The following is a 17,309-nucleotide window of genomic DNA, read 5'->3' on the forward strand; positions in this document are numbered from 1 at the left end:
TAGGGATGGAAATGATTCCAGGGAAGAGACTCTGAAGAGTGAGATTTATTACGCTGGGATATAGACTCCCAGAGGAAGGGGTTGAAGACACATTGCTGGAATTGCTTAACACCAGGTTGGACAAAACACTGGAGGATATAGAGAGGATATATAGTCACAGATTTTTAAGGCTAGAAAGAGCCATTGTGATCACTTAGTCAAACCTCCTGCATGACTCATACCAGGGGATTTGCCTAAATGTATTCCTGTTACAAGTCCAATAGCTGTCATGCACTAATGCATATTGGTTAGAAAAACACCCGGCCTTAAGATTTAAAAGAAACTTCCGGTAATAGAGAATTCATTGCTATGATAAGCTGTTCTCATTATTATTTATACCCCCTATTAAAAATGTGGGCCATGTTTCTCATCTCAGTTTTTCTAGCTTCGGCTACAAACCCTGTATGTCTGCTAAACTGAAGGACTTTCTGTGACACTCTTGTCCCTATGTATTTTTAGTCTCTTTGATGTGTATCTCAGATGCTTATAACACCAGGTTCACCTGTGCTTTAACCGATCTCCCTCTCTGCTCAAGTAGCTCTTGGAAACACTTTTCTTCTTCCAAATCTTCCAATGCCAATCCTTCAGAATAAGTTACAATTTGAAAAGAAAGAGGCATAACTTTGCTCCCTTAGCGATGGACAAATGAACTTTGATGTCTGAAATATGTACTGCCTGCTTCTGATTTACCCTGTGTGCCCAGCTGCTTGGATAGGGGACTGTATCTTCGGTGTCGGTATTTTTATAGAGTTATTCAACTCAAGCACACAGTCAGCACTTAAGAGGAAGCAATAACAGGGCTGGGAATGGTTTTGCTTTGTCAACATGTGTAGAGCAAAGAAATGTACTTAGGTGAATTACTAGAACAAGGACAATTAAAAGGGCAATGCTCTGAAGTGCTGGCGGTACTGCACCATCGCTCTGTCTGGTCTCGATGTCTCCACTCCTAAGGGGAGTGTGTGCACAGAAATCACTGAATTTCTGCACAGGTTCAAGAATTTTTAAGGGTTTCTCCAGTGCAGATCTTCAGCACAGGATAAGCCAAACTCTGACCCAGGAGACCTACAAGCTTTGCTGTTCTGGACGCTAATCCCAGGTCTGAATTTATATTAAAAGGCTTTCCACCTGCCTATTCAACCTCATGGGTGAAAGCCTGGGGGCTCAATAAGCTGAATTTTACCCCGATTTCTTAGGTGAAAAGCTAGAGAAGTTTGGGAGGTCATTTAAGCACAAAGCTGTGCTTGGTGTGCTTTGGAATCCTCTTTTCTAGACCACTATTCCCTGCCCTTTCTTTTTCTGGTCTGTGCTGCTGTTGATTTATGTGTGTAGAAGCCAAACCTAAACTTGGTCAGGGCCTTTAGTAATGCTGCTGTACCTTAATAAAACTGTAGTTAGCCTGGTGCTGTTGTTGGGAAAACGGTTGAGAAAGTCTTGAAAGTATAAAATCAAGGGACAATTAAATCTTGGGTTCAGCTCCCAAATGGATTTCCGCTGGAGATTCACACTTAATAAAATACAGAAAATTGCATTTTATTTTGGTACATAAATACTGGTAGTGGGGGACTGTGGCATTTAGAAGAGAGAATCGCTCCACCAGAAAACTCACTTCAGCAAAATGATGCAGTCCAGTTGAGCCCCTTTTATGATCTGAGAAATGACTGTTTTTATAGCACACTAAATAAAACCTGCTATTCGAGCTGGAGGTTTATTAGTAAAGGTGATTTTGCCATAGCTGGGGAGGGAGGGGAGGAAGGAGAGATGAGGGATGAACATCAAAGCAGAAATACGTGTGGTTCAGAAAAAGCACAGAGATGCCCCCAAAATGAGGTGTCTCTCATCATCACCTCACCTACCATTGCCACAGAAATATTTTATGTCAGGTTTTTTTTGTTACTGTTGTTGCTCCAAAATGTTATTGCTAGTCTGGTTGAATTTCCTCCGGTGGGAAAGCCTTTGCTATGGGTGTGGTGGGGAGCCTGCAAAAGCATCTGGGTAGAAGAGGCATCTGCAGGGAGCCGAATCCAGGGGATGCTAAAATCAGTTCTTACAGGAGAGCATTCAGGTTTAGCCAGGGCAGCTTGTGATTTTGCTGCTGCTGAAAATCACCACTGTTACTGTCTTGAAAGAGGACTTTCAGGTGGGCATTAGCATCCTCATAAAACGTGTCCATGCCTCAGGCATCCTGGTGCAGGGCTGGGTGTCTTTCTTCAAACCTGCCTTCCTTAGGGGTGTAAACTAAAATCACCTGATTGAGGAGTAAAATCCTCAACAAATATGTCACAGGGACATCATCTCTAGTCCAGAAACAGACACGTCTGCCATGCTTTTGACATCTTCAACACGTGCAACAAATTTCCCCAGTTATCACTTCCTGGGGTTGCTGCTGGTTGCAGGGAAAAGGGGAGAAGGATCACTCTTTATATGCCAACAGTGGTGAAAATAGGCACAGGTTAGAGGCAAACTGGGAGGATAAAGCTTCTGAAACTCTGCTCATCCTGTAGTCTTTTGCAAATGGGGCAGGTTTCACTGTATGCCTACTTGGACAGTTAGAAGGACTGCATGCAGTGCAAGGGAAGATGAGTGTGCCGCTATTCCTTTCCATCAGAAGAGAATTATTTTACTGGTGAAAACAAAGGAGAAACCCACTTGGGAGTCTGATTTGAGACCAGCTTTTTGAGAGATTCCACAACATGTCCCATCTCCGGACGGTACACCTCACACCATTTGCTAGCTTTGCACAGAGCGCAGTGACTTTTCAGTATCTACCCAGTGGAGCCAGAAATTCATCACATACGACCTCTTTAGGCAGATTTTCCAAAGGGAACAAACCTCCCACATTTTGCTGCAGATCACTGAAGTTCATCTTTTCAGGGTGAATTTGCTGAAGGCAGAGGCGATGCTCTCTCTGAATTCATGGTACAGGACTCAGATCTTAATGCAGGGAGGTGGGAAGACATTGGATGTTTGACCTCTTCCACAAATTTTCATGACCTTTAACCCAGCTACACCAAATAGATGTTCTGGCAGATTTCTGGACTTTTTGCTAATGCTGTTTCACATGCAATACTTCTTCTTAGACCTTAGCTGCAATCAGGATGCTTTGAAAGAATTAATCTGGCGGTCAGTAACTGCTAAATGAAGTGCATGCTAAAAGAATGATGAGCTAACTGACTGGAGCTCACAGCTTTTATGAGCTTCTCTATATGCCTGTTTTCAGGTGAATTCAGCATCTCCTTGACATTTAAGGACTCAATTTATAATCAAATTATTTAACTCTAGTGGAAAGAATCACTGGCCTCAATGGAAAAGCATTTATATTTCCCCCACCCCTTGGAAAAAAAACGTATTCAGGGTAACACCGCAATTCCTATACTAAATGAAGGATAAAAGAAATCTTTCAATGCAAATTAAGCACTGCAGGCTTTTAAAAATTGTAGCAGAAACTTACAGTGCACAGCTGCTCACATCCTTATTTCCAATTTAGTAATCTGAGATGTGCTGAAGCATTAACGTCCTGGACAACACCACAAACCTTTCAGAGATGAACACCCCTTACCGCTTGCATTTCTGCAGGTCCCAGTCCATCTTGGGATCCTTCTGCTGTTTGATTTTGGCCAGGTCACTATGCAGATATACATTGCCCTCTACAACTTGAAATTACAGAGCAAAGTGGAAGAGCAGGGTGAGATAGAAACCTGGATGTGCAGCGTCGTAGTTGCACACCAGGAAGAGTAGGTCGAGCTCCATGGAACTATACCGCTGCTGAAGGGATGGAAGTATGTTTTATATATGAATAATGAAGCCTTAATATCACTGCTGCTAAGTTCATTAACAAGGCTTTTGGACAAATGAAAGCATGCAGCTTAGCAAAGGCATCTTGCTCTGCAAACCCTGGCTTCGCAGACGTAATGTCTGAAATGTTCACTTAAAAACCTTTGCGCTGGCTCGAGGCCAAACAAGAACCGAACCAGGGTTATCTCATCAGATGAATGGGCAAAACTGTATGAGTCTCATTGTAGTCCACCTTAGCTGGTACCCAATTGTTCTCTCCCAGCTGCCTAAACTGAGGCGGCAAACTGTGTTACGCTTAAATACGATATTTAAACTGCATTGTTATGTCGGTGGTGATGGGCTCTTTGTTGGAGATGACAGAAAAATCCCATTGTTTAGAGTTTTCCCAGACTCGGTGCTTAATACAAAGCCCTGAAAAGAGCAGGGTTGTTAAACATTTGATAAAGAAAATATGTGCAGAGATGGGTCTATCCCACTAGTAAGGAGCAGATCAGCCCGCAGCACCAAATCCTGCCTTTATAAATCCAACATGTTGTTGCAATTTGCCCAAATAAAATCCTTAGTCCCAGTATGTGGAAAATGGAAGTGTCTGAAATCCAGCAAAAGACTGAAATAGTGTGCAAATCATCCAGTTTAAAGCTGGTAGCAAAATTAATTTGGAATAAATTTGGAATTTCTGAATTATTTAGCAAATCATGATGCTTCACCAGGAATGCATGAAAAATTACAATTGGTGACCACATGAGCATCTTTGGACCCATCGGTAATCTCTGCATTGCTTTGTCTTTTCCTTAAAGTGCTTTAGATAGGTATTCTCAAACCAATTATAAAGCAAAAGCCTGAAGTTCAGTTCCTCCGTATTGACACGATTACACAAATATCTCAGGGAAGACAGAGCTACCTAGCGATGGGAGCGCAAATCTAGAAGGACCTCCAGCAGCTTCAGTGAAGATCCTCCTGATTTGCGCCAGACTCACACCACAGTCTGTGATGTTTGTGTTCGGCGAATGGACACAAATAGGTGATGCTTTGCTTTTAATTAACCCACTCCCACCCCATGCTGTGTCTTGCTCTCAAGTAGTTCCCCTGCAGCTTCGTGTTAATTCCTGCCTCTCTTTCGATATCTAACGAATGATCCTTACTCCTGTGAGTGTGGTGGTGTTTGGGCTTTGTGCTATTGAAGAAGCAGGGAGCTGGGGAAGGAGTAAACTCTGGGACCGATAAATTTGATAAACTGCTCTGGAAAATCACCCTTGTTTGGGATGATAATGATGAATTTTATGTTAGTGCCTGCTGATGTGTTTGCCATTAGTATTTTAATTGGAATTAAACCCCCTACATCAGTTCTGAAGCAGATTCAGTGGGGTTTTTCAGAAGACACTACTGCTGTTTGCACTTCCAGCAAGTGTCATATGCCAGTTGGTGATCCTTCCTCCCTGCTTAGAGTCACCGAGGACCTAAAGGACTTCCTGAAACCATTTCAGACACTTGCTATTATGAACTAACTTGACTTGATCACAGGTCCCTCCTATAAATTGATCACATTTCATGTCAATGGCTGCTCAACCTATAAGTCATCAGGCCAGAGTTAAGTTCCCCTGAACCTAGTGTCTCCTCTGCTTGGCATCTTTTATTTACAGAGTAATGCTACCCCAGGAAGGCTCAGTGCACTCACCAAAATGCACAAAATATCTGTAACCTGTAGTTCTGATTAGAGCCTTCAAGTGAGCAGTTTGCAGCTGTCCCATTGGGACACAAGAGGAAATGCTCAATTTTGTGCAGAAGTGTGAGCTGAGCCAGGATTATTTATTCATATGTTGGAGCTAGAAATCTCAGGGTTTTTTCTTCCTTTTGAAGGGTTTTCTTCTCCAGTAACATGTTTTCATGCATGTCTAGGAAGCAGAAACTGAAGAGGAAGCTTTTTCAAGAGGAAAAAATCACCTGGAGCTTCTCCAGTTTTTAGGAGCTCCTTGCGACAGACCAAAAGAGAGTCTGATTTTTCAGAAGGCAGGTTCCTGTTGCATTTTCCACTTAACCTCAGTGCCACCAGATTTATTCATTCAGTCTTGAAAATCTCAGGTTGACCTTTTGCTAGGCACCTAAGGTCTGTTTTCAGCATTGTCTGGAGTTCTTTCAAGTAGAAGCTTAAGTTAAAGCAGGTATGAAATCTGGCCTGCCTTTGCTCTGAGCTGGCTGGTTACAAGGAAGGTCCACTTTGCATGCAATATTGCTGCCATAGCAGAGTGCCGTGCCTGAGCTAATATCCTTCTCGGCATGGCTTGGAGACAACACCTGGTGATCCAGCTTCTAGCCAACCCAGGTGGCAAGCAAAGCAAATATCCCCATGCGTCCAAGCAGTCACAGCTTGACCCCATGGATTTGCAATGAGATGCCAGCACCCAGATGCCAAAATTGCTACCAAAAATGGCTTACAACTTCCTAGACCACACAGAGGTATTATACGGTGTTTCGATGAGATTCATTCTCACTGGAGAGGCAGGGGTGGCCTTGAGATAAAAGCAAGCACTTCCCAAGACTCTGATTCTAAGTGACTTTATTCGTTTAGGAAAGCCTTTCCTCTTTTTCTTTTCTTTTTTTTTTTTTTTAATTTTATTTCCAGCCTATGAAGAAGATAACAAAGGATGGTATGTCCCCAGAGCACACTCTGATGTGTCACTGTGGATGCCAATCCCCACAGACGCTCCCGATGTTATTAATTTTTAAAACAAACTTGCTGATTGAGGTTCTGACTGCCTTTAAATTGTCTCTACAAGGAGACTGTGTACTAATTAACCCACAGAAACAATCAATGATGTACCTTTTTCAAGTTTCAGGGTGATTAGAATATGAAAATGAAGAGCACAATGGTGCAGATGTTTTAAAATCACAGCAGACAGCAATTAGTGACATGGGAACCAGCTGCTTATCTCTCCAGATAAAGCCTCTTAATAGGGAATTACACTTGAGGAGCCATTACACAGATGGATCTGCGAATGATTTAAAGAGGGGGCGTTGTAGTATTAACTTTGATTTGCAAGCCAGATTCTTGACAAGCTGTATGTATGTTACCTCCACAAAAAGGTACTTTTGGAGCAGGGGGGAACCATCCCCTGTAAACAATCAGATTTTTTTCAGGTGATGGATTTCTCTAATTATGTATTTTACCATTATTATTATTTTTAGTTATATTCATTTTTATTTGGATTTTTTTATTATTATTATTGTTTTACTAAGCTCTTGATTTGGTTGCTGGCATCTCCTCCCACTTTTTGCTTTGGGATTGGAAACAGCATGTGGATTTAGAAAGAAGCTCAGGCGAGGGAATGGGGAGGCAGAGTGAGACATCCAGTAGTTAAATGAAAAGAGTCCCTGAGGGATGGGTTCTGCTGCTGGGTACTGCTTGCAGAGCAGGGTGCCGCTCATCATGGGACTGATACAGTCTCATCCCCTCAGTTGCAAGGGCTGCGTGCCAGAATAAAATTGTTAAGAAGAGTAATCACCTCTGCAGGTGCAGCGTTGCACAGATCTGGCAGGGCAGGTGTAAACACACAGTCCCACCTCCTCTGCTATCTGGCCAGTACTCCTCAGTTGCCAGTATATGGGATGTATCCTGCTGATAGGTCTACCCACCATTGCCAAAGCTGAGGACTGAAACTCATGAGTTTGGCATTAAAATTGTATACTACTAATAAAAGGATTCAGACTTTATTCTTCGAGTCTAAAGTTTAGCATGTGCTGAATCACATTGCTCAAACTTCTTTGCAGTTGTGAAAACTATTAACTTCTTTATGTGTATTTTATTTTCTTTAAAGGAAAGATGGGATTATTACCCACTAAGCACATCCAGTAAACTGAATATCAAGAGAAATATTGACCAAGTCTGGTGAGATGTGATAAAATAGCATGGGTTAAGTTAGGCTTCTGCTTTCACAAAAGAAGAAAGAGCAGACTCCCAGTGCAGAATAGCTAGCTGCTGAAGAAAATCCCATTTAATGAAAAGGCAAACTACAAATAGAGACAGGCGCTGAAGTTTGAAGTATTTTTAGGCTCTCATAAACCAAAAAGTAAATAAAGGTAAATCTTTCTGTTTTCATCAAAAAGTCCACTATTCTTGATGCCAATCTCGGCCATGCTGTCATAGGAACTCTCTTCAAGTCCACAGCCCCTTGCCAAAAATTAGGGAGCTGCAGTACATTGCACACTTACTGACAAATAAAGAAATGAATTTGCATGAAAGACATCAAGATACAGGCTTCTGAAGAGCCCTGTTTGCCCTCACCCTGCTGACAACTCTGGTGTCCTCCAGTATCTCAGCAGAGGCTTAGGTTAGCTGAGCTGGAGCTTGTTGGCTTCTTCAGGTGTTGCTCGCCCAGCAGGGAAAATTGAAGCCTAAGCATTAGGACCAATGGGATCAGACAGCAACCCAGATGGATACACGGGGAATAAAATACACTTGGCTGCATTATTTTCAACTGATTTCGTAGTGCTTTTAGGTAAACAGTCTCCGCACATCCATTGCAACCACTGAAACCCGACCTGCTGCAGCCAAATGAGCTCTGGTTGCTGTGCTGCAGAGGAATTATTTTGGTGTGATATGGATGTGCCTGGCAAGGGAGAGTGAATAGTAAATGTTATGCTGGAAGAAGCTGCATGAGGAAACCCAGTGGACTGTTATGTGCTTGGGCAGATATATAGTTTTGACATCCTGCTTAGGAAATGGAGTCTCCTGATCCTGCAGACTGGTCATTTTTTGAAGGCCGGTTGAAATCGGAGTGCTTATCCATGTGATTAAATGCCTCCAGAGTAGGCACCTTTGATGACATAGGCATATCTTTCTCATGAATTGTAAGATAGATGTTGTGGTGGCCTGCGGTGCTGGAGTAATGACAAGGCTATCATTAGGGATATGTTGGAAGTTGCATCATCATTTTATAATGTGCAGGCCGAGGAAATGAGGCTGGAGGAGCCAAGCGATATATCAGCATTCATCGCTGATATATAGCTGGCCTCTCAGTTCTGAGCCCTTATTAACTGCCTTAAAATATAGATCAGAGATTATTGCTCTTTTAAACTAGTGATGTTCCTTTTAAACTAGTGATCTCTGTGTGTCTGGTGGGCTTGGAGGGACCAGGGTGTTACCAGTGTGTGATGTTTTCACTCACTGCTGTAACCCTCTTTCTTTTTTTTTTTTTTTTTTTCCCTTCCAAATGAGATTTTTCAGGTCATTTAGTTTCACAGCTCAGCATTTTGGAGATAACGTGGGTGTAAGGGAGCTGCTTTGATTGCAGCCGTCGGGCCAGGATCTGTGCAGAAACAGCCTGGCCCTGCCTCGGTGCAGGCCTTAGCCCATCACTTCCAGGGCTTTTCCGAGTCACAAATCATGGTACCTCGGGAAGATGAGGTTTCGTGTGAGGCTTGGGTGGAGGACACCCACCTTCAGCCCACTGGGACCTCACCAGGGGATGACCACCTCCCGCACGCCTCCTCATGCCCACCTGACAGCGCACCCGGCCTGGGGGCTGAGGTAAAAATAAAGCTCAGGAGCATCGTGATCAATTTTTGAAAAAAAAAAAAATTAAAATAAAAGCAAACTATCGAACATCGGTCCAGTGCTGCTGATTTCCTTTTGACCCCTCCCTGGCCTCATCCCAAGGATGTGGATGCAGGTGGGCTCCATTTTCCGAAGGAGGGCATCAGCGGCGTGGGTCATGGCCGCTGCGTGCTGTGTGGCTTGCGCACGGGAGGCCGCTGCGAGGAGGAGGAGGAGGAACAACTGATTCATTCCCCCGAGGGCTGTTTATGCTTTCGGCTCTTTTCTCAGGCTGAAGAAACCGGGTGTCACTCGCCCGCGACATCTGCAGCTCCACCGCAGCTGCGTGCTTTCATTTTCTCACTCCACAATTCCTGGAAATCTCTGCTTTCCCTGAGCATGGCTGGTCCATGTGCACGACAGCTGAACTATCCACAGGATTTAAGAGTCCCTGATTACTCCTCAGACGATAGACCAGAACAGCTTCATCGTTACTGCCTTTTCCAGAAAAGGCACATGCCCGTTTTTATATGTACATGAAGGATACCTCAACATCAGTTTGCCAATAACGTGTATGTTTACTGGTCACTAAATAATGCACCATGGGCTTGGGGTTGTTTAGGACTTTTCAAATCCCTCTGAATTTGCTCAGAAGTGGGGACACCTCATTTCCCAGCTCAAAACCCCCTTATGCTGACAGCCTCCTTGCCCAAAACTTCTGTCGCAAACACCTCAAATGGGGATCTAACGTAATGTTACTGAGAGAAACTTAATTGTAACAGGGTGTTTGCAGAAACACGAGACACTTAGCAGTTGTTTTCTTTTGTTCTTTTCTTGGTTACACATTTATTTTAAGTCTCTCATCATTTATTTGGCATTCAGAACAGTGTCATTACAGTTTGCTAAGAACAGTTTTTTCCTGTACTAGGTGTACGAAATCAGTTGCACAGTTTGATCCAGAGCTTTACAAAAAAGCTCCTAAGTGTAATAGGAGAAAACAAATGGCTAGACGAGGTCAGTTAGTGAAAGTGAAAAAAAAAAAATTTTTTTTTTTTGCTTTCAGAGACTTTTTAAAAGCTTACAGCTGTAACAAACATAATTTCTTTAGCTGAAGGAGGTCCACCAAGAAAAAAAAGTAGACTTTCTTTTGCTCTGTAACAGTCTTCAGCATAATTCTGCCCTTACTGTAGCCTCTGTGATTTGAAGAGCTGCTGTTGGATTAGAAATCATATTGAAAATCTCTCTTATGAACATTGCAAATAGCAGATTATTAAAAGGGAAAGGGAGTAATGCAAATCTTGAACCTGCCAAGTGTGCCTCGCACACTTGACGCTATGCATATGATTTTAAGCACTAAGTTTGTGGGGATGACTTCTATGTGGAAATTTAAGCAAGTAAATCTTTGCAGATTCTGGCTTCATAGGGAAGTGGACCCATGGGTTTTCCTCTTGTTTGTTACAACTTCCAAGATAATTTTGCCTTTTTCTTGTTTACAACAATGAGCTTAACTGCTGTTGTTGAGCATCAAGTTCTGTGAGGGATTATTTTTTAGGAAAAAGGGATTCTCACCAGGAGGCCGAATTGCACCATTCATCCATTGAAAGGGAATATTTTACTTGTGTTTTAAATTAAAAATCAATAGAATATGTTTCCTTAGCAATTTAGCATTTATAGAAGTATTTCCATTGTTTTTAGAGTGGGAAAACAAAACAAAACTTGTTTACAGAGCATGAATCTAAATGCAAATTTGGCTCAAGTATAAGAAGACTTTATAAAGGCTTCTAACCCTTACAAGGACATTGGTTAAGAAGAGCTGTCATTCACTGTACAAATAAGAGCTGCAACCAGGGGTTATGAATGGACTGATAAACTGATTTTTTTTCTGTTTATTTTCTCCTGCCTTCCAGGTTTACGACCGGCCACAAAAACATTCTGCTCTGCACTACGATCCAGGCCTCCAACAAGAGTTCACCGGTGACACCTTAAAATCAAAGCACCAGCAAAAAAGTAGCAACCAGCACCATCTTGACTGGTCAGCAAGCTCCGATACTGGATCCGCTTCTCAAAGTTGTTTCATCAACACAGAACCCAGTCGAGAAGCAGTTAGTGCCACCAAGGTGCCCGCTCCGGAGCCAGGAGTTTCCTTCAGCAAATCCCAAGCAAAGAAGTCCTGCGCCGGCAGCACGTGGGGGCAGCTGTCGGGCAGTAGTAAAGAGCTTGCCATTTGCAGTGCAGTCCCATCACCCAACAACATCAGCACAGCCGCCCAGCCGCCCAGCGTTTCCGAGTGCAACGGGCTTTTGCCTCTCGGTGACCAAGACGGAGGTGTGCAGCTGGAGGCCCCCGATCAGCCCGCCGGGAGTACAAAGAAGAAGTCCAGCAAAAAGGATTTGATAAGTCAGACCATCCAAACCGCAGACATCGAATGGGTGAAGAGTGCTCAGAAAGCATTTGACAGCAAATCCCATGACAGCATGGAAGGGAAAAAGGAGTCTTACTCGATGGACAGTGTGTTGGATACATCACCCTCGAAGCAGAATCCCACTTCTGCTAGCAGTTGTGAAAGTGACACCAGTCACGTACGAATTACTATCCCAATAAAGTCTCCGACAACAGATACATCTGGCCACAAAAGGAAAAAAAGGCAATCCACAAAATCTTCCATAGAGAAAACTATCCAGGAGAAAAGCCTGCCTTCTGGACTTGCTATGAGCAGTGAAGTAGCAAACAGGACTAGCTCTCAACCAGAGGGGAGTAAAAAAGATCTTCGAGCCACAAAGCCAGGGAAAGTGATCGAAAATGAGTCCCCCTTAGTAGCTATCGACAGCGGTGTGCTCACTGACAAAGCTTCCCCCAACAGTGCCACCAGACTCAGAAAGCCTGTAGCTGTGACATCCACTCTCCTACCCACCGATCTTCCCACAGCTGGTAAATTATCTGAGGTCCAGCACCCCAAACATGCAGCTAAGCGGCGATGGACCTGCAGCAAACCTAAATCTATCCTTCGGGAGACCTCCATGACAACATCTGAGAAGCTGATGGTGGAGCCTCCTTCAGCCTATCCCATCACACCATCCAGCCCTCTGTATACCAATACAGACAGTCTTACTGTGATCACACCTGTCAAGAAAAAAAGAGGACGACCAAAGAAACAGCCTTTGCTCACTGTTGAAACCATTCATGAGGGAACCTCCACCAGCCCAGTGAGTCCAATCAATCGTGAATTTCCAGGAACAAAGAAAAGGAAGAGGAGACGGAATCTGGCCAAGTTGGCCCAGATGGTCCCGGGAGAGGACAAGTCCATCAGTGAACTCAAGTTTCACAAAAAGGTCGGGAAGCTTGGGGTCTTGGATAAGAAGACCATCAAGACCATTAATAAAATGAAGACCCTCAAGAGGAAGAATATTCTCAATCAGATCTTGTCCTCCTGCTCCAGCAGCATAGCTCTGAAAGCAAAAGTCCAGCCACCGTCTAGTGCTGGGCCAACCACCATTGATGCCAGACTAGGGAAGCAGATCAATGTCAGCAAGAGAGGGACTATCTACATTGGTAAAAAACGGGGCAGAAAGCCAAGAGCAGAGCTGCAGCCTCAGCCAGAAGAACCTAAGACAGCCATCAAGCACTCAAGGCCTGTTTCCAGCCAGCCAGAAAACCCAGCAGTGCCTTCCAACCTGCAGTCACTCGTGGCATCGTCACCAGCAGCTATTCATCCGCTTTCGACACAGTTAGTGGGGACTAACGGCAACCTTAGCCCTGCAAGCACTGAAACAAATTTTTCAGAGTTAAAAACTATGCCAAATCTTCAACCTATCAGTGCTCTTCCTACAAAAACCCAGAAAGGAATGCACAGTGGAACTTGGAAGCTGTCTCCACCGAGGTTAATGGCTAATTCACCTTCCCACCTCTGTGAAATAGGTTCTCTGAAAGAAGTCACGCTGTCGCCGGTGAGCGAGTCTCACAGCGAGGAAACCATACCGAGCGACAGTGGGATAGGTACAGACAACAACAGCACTTCTGACCAAGCCGAGAAAAGCTCAGAATCCCGCCGGAGATACTCCTTTGACTTCTGCACCCTGGACAATCCAGAGGCTATCCCATCTGACACCAGCACAAAGAACAGGCATGGTCACCGGCAGAAACATCTCATTGTGGATAACTTTCTCTCTCATGAGAGTATTAAAAAGCCAAAGCACAAGAGGAAAAGGAAAAGCCTGCAGAACAGAGATGACCTCCAGTTTCTGGCAGACCTTGAGGAACTCATCAATAAGTTTCAAGTGTTCAGGATTTCCCATAGAAGTTACACATTTTATCATGAAAATCCATATCCCAGCATCTTCAGGATTAATTTTGATCACTACTACCCTGTGCCATATATCCAGTATGACCCATTGCTCTATCTTCGCAGGACCTCTGACATGAAGTCTAAGAAGAAGCGTGGTAGACCTGCCAAAACCAATGACACCATGACAAAGGTGCCTTTTTTACAAGGGTTCGGTTACCCTATTCCCAGTGGGAGTTACTATGCACCCTATGGAATGCCTTACACATCAATGCCTATGATGAATCTTGGTTACTATGGTCAGTATCCAGCTCCTTTGTACCTGTCTCACACGCTCGGAGCGGCTTCCCCATTTATGAGACCTACCGTGCCCCCACCCCAATTCCATGCAAGCTCTCATATGAAGATGTCCACTACTGCCAAGCATAAAGCGAAACACGGAGTGCACCTACAAACACCTGTGGGAATGGGCCTTGGAGACATGCAGTCCTCTTTGGCTCCTCCAAAGGTTGGAGGAACAAGCCTTTCAAGTGGCCGACTTCACAAAAGGAAACACAAACATAAGCACAAGCATAAGGATGAGCGGATATTGGGGACACATGAAGATCTGAGTGGTCTCTTTGCTAGCAAGTCCACTGGCTTCTCCAGCCATGCGATCAACGAAAGGCTAAGCGGCTCAGATAAAGACCTCTCCTTGCTCAACGAGAAAAGCAAGCATAAGGAGAAGCAGAAGCACCAGCATTGTGAAACCGGACACAAAGGCTCAAAGAGTAACTTTGAAGTGGATACGCTGTCTACGTTATCACTTTCTGATGCCCAGCAGTGGACACAGAGTAAAGATAAAAGTGACTCAAGCAATGATCCCATTGACTCTTGCACAAAGAGATACTCTGGTAATACTGAGAGTAATGGAAGGTCAGACTCCCTGGACATGTTTGGTGAAATGAATTCCTCGAGTGAGAAGCGGGACAACGATACAAGTGGGAATAAAAGAAGAAGCTTTGAAGGGTTTGGAACTTACAGGGAAAAGGACATTCAGCCCTTCAGGACAAATAGGAAGGACAGAAGTACTTATGATTCTTCAGCCTCTTCAGGTAAGCTCTGCTTTATTCTATTTTGCCTTACTGCATTTAAATTTCAATGCTGAACAAAGAGGGACTTGACGTTTACAGCAAATATGTTTATGAGTCAACAACTTCTCTGGCTTTTTGTAATTGAATCCCATTCTGCATCCAAACTTTTGGGAGATTGACAAGAAAGTCAGCCACGCGTTAAGCCAAAACCTTTAAAAGTCTTTGAGTTGTTACACAGCATTTTTATAAATATTTGTCCTGCCTTTGCCTATCTCATAGTTTGTTGTACTTCCTCCCAAAATCTCACCATTGCATTCTGCAACAGCAGCAGTTATAATACCTGTTGGCAAGGTAGGCATCCCTTATTGGTGTCTAATGTCACGGGGTGGTAGTCATTGCCCAGCCTTTGGAAGAACAGCCACGGTACTGAGCAGAGAGTCTCTGCTCTGGCACAATGCATACAAAAGCCATTTGTTGATGGGATGGACCAGACGCATGGGAAGTTGTGGAGCTGGGTCAGTGTCCCATGACTGGTGTAGTATACTGCTGATCCAGAAGGACCCATCACAGTGATAGCTGGGCTGAATATATGGAGACCCTGGGTACGATCCTGGTGTAAATCTGTCAGTTCCAGTTACCAAGTGTCGTGTAAAGTAATTATCCTGAGCATTGAGTGGCTGTGGGGAGGGACTGGTGTCATGGAAACAATAAAGCCTAGCCGATTGACTCTGAAGAGTTTTAGGACTCATGACTTGGAAATATAAGCTGGGTAGATGAGAAGGGAGGAAGCTCCTTTCGGCTGCTAAGGACATCTGTTCCTCTCCTGCAGAGGAGCGGGGAAAAGGGAATCTGAATCTTGTCTGAGAGACTGAATTGTACTTTACAATAGGGAGCTGCTTTCATGATGACACAGAGGCAGGTGTTTTGCTGCAATATAAATGAATTTAGCTTGGGAGCAAGCCCAGAGCTCCTGCACCATCAGATATTTATCACAAAGCAGATTTCACACTTGATTCTGGAAAGGGTGAGCTTTAGTGAACCAACCAGTGGTGGATGAGATTCTGATGTGCTAAAAAAGAGCTTCAAAGAAACGTAATTCGTAGCCTCCAAAATGAAAAGAGAATCAGCTGAAAACACAGAGGAGCAGAGAATTTGTATAGCCTGCCAATGTAAGGCTCTTAAGTTTTTTATTGACTTGTAACTCATTGAGATCCAAAGACTGCTCATGCTTAAGCCACCTAGGCATTTCCATTTCCATCACTGAGGCCAGGATCTGGACTATAGCAATGAAAAGCAGTCTAAAATGAGAGCTTATCCCATGAAAACATTCCCGTTCATAATATCACGTTATATCAGACCAATTGTGACACCCAGAAATGAGACACCCAGAAATATTGGAAAAGAGACTGAATTCAGTCAGTGGTTATATCAGTGTTGTTACATGCCTGACAAAGAACCAAATTATTCTCCACCAAGTGCTGCAGTGGCTGTTGCATTAAGGAAGTTGTGTCCTAGCAGACAAGAGTTAAAAGTCTTGAAAATTTTTAACAAGGCTATTTCTGGTTTTTAGTGGAATTTACTGATTTCACAGTTTGATAACAGTTGGATTTGTAGCCTTTTTGCTTTCTGAACAGAAGGTGTTTGCTAAACCTGTACATTCCAATTTAATATATTTCACTTAGGCATAGCAAATTGTCAAGAGAAAATTCTCAGCACTGCTGAACCCAAGTGAGTTTCCAAAGTAGGGGCATGATCCCCACCAGGCTGACTTGGAAATAGAATTGGTAAAGAAAAAGTTCATTTCATGTTATTTTTCTTTAGTTTATTGTCCATGACGATAAAAACGGAAGATGGAGTGGTAGAACTTGCAGTAGGACCTTCACCAGATTTGCTGTTCAAACTTTCAAAACTGGTTCTCATTTAAACTAAAATTATTATTTTTATTTATTTTTACTTTTCATGATTACAACTGCACATCGCTCCCCATGACCTAATCCATCAAGTCATAGATTATGGACTGGTTTCTTCATTGTCAAGCTATTATTTGGATGGAAAAATCATCAGCAGTTAGCTAAGCAGAGCCAGCTAACCAGAGCCATACCTTGCACTACAAGGAAAAACACTAAAACTAAAGAGCTCTGCCAAGAAAGGCCTGGAGCCAAGACTGCTCATTAAAGCCTAGGAACATCTGTCTGCTTATGACTGTCTAAGATCTCACTACAGCTTTTTTTCCCTCTCTGCCTTTGACCTTCACTGGGATTCCCAACAGAGGTCCGCACTTGAGTTTAGCCATAGCTATTAACCAGTTCCCACTGAGGAGGGATTAAACTTTTCCATGATAACCTTGACCTTCTTTCTCCTAATTCACCTTGCATTTCCCTGAGGTGGCTAAACAGTGATTGACTAATCATAAAAATAAAAGTTAAAAGGAAAAAAAGCCCTGTGGGAACATATAGGTCTGTCCCAAGAGGCAATTTCCATAGCCTGATTGCTCTTGCCATTCGGTATTTGTCATCTTTCACAATATAAAAGTAATATATAACAGAGATAAGAGGAGACATTCTGAATATTCAGATGAAAGCTGAAAATAGATTTA

General features: G+C 43.4%; 1 protein-coding gene across 3 annotated transcripts in view; it reads left to right on the forward strand.

The window, feature by feature from the left end:
• The window catches only part of SETBP1 (SET binding protein 1), a 265,469-nt gene that overhangs the window by 168,476 nt on the left and 79,684 nt on the right, over positions 1–17,309 (forward strand). For all 3 annotated transcript variants that reach the window (XM_030004551.2, XM_030004549.2, XM_030004550.2), the window contains one exon: positions 11,269–14,734. In XM_030004551.2, the coding sequence (XP_029860411.1) occupies positions 11,269–14,734 (3,466 nt within the window). The remainder of the gene's footprint in view (positions 1–11,268; positions 14,735–17,309) is intronic.

This window comes from Aquila chrysaetos, chromosome Z (genome assembly GCF_900496995.4).
Source record: "Aquila chrysaetos chrysaetos chromosome Z, bAquChr1.4, whole genome shotgun sequence".
Lineage (NCBI taxonomy): Eukaryota > Metazoa > Chordata > Aves > Accipitriformes > Accipitridae > Aquila > Aquila chrysaetos.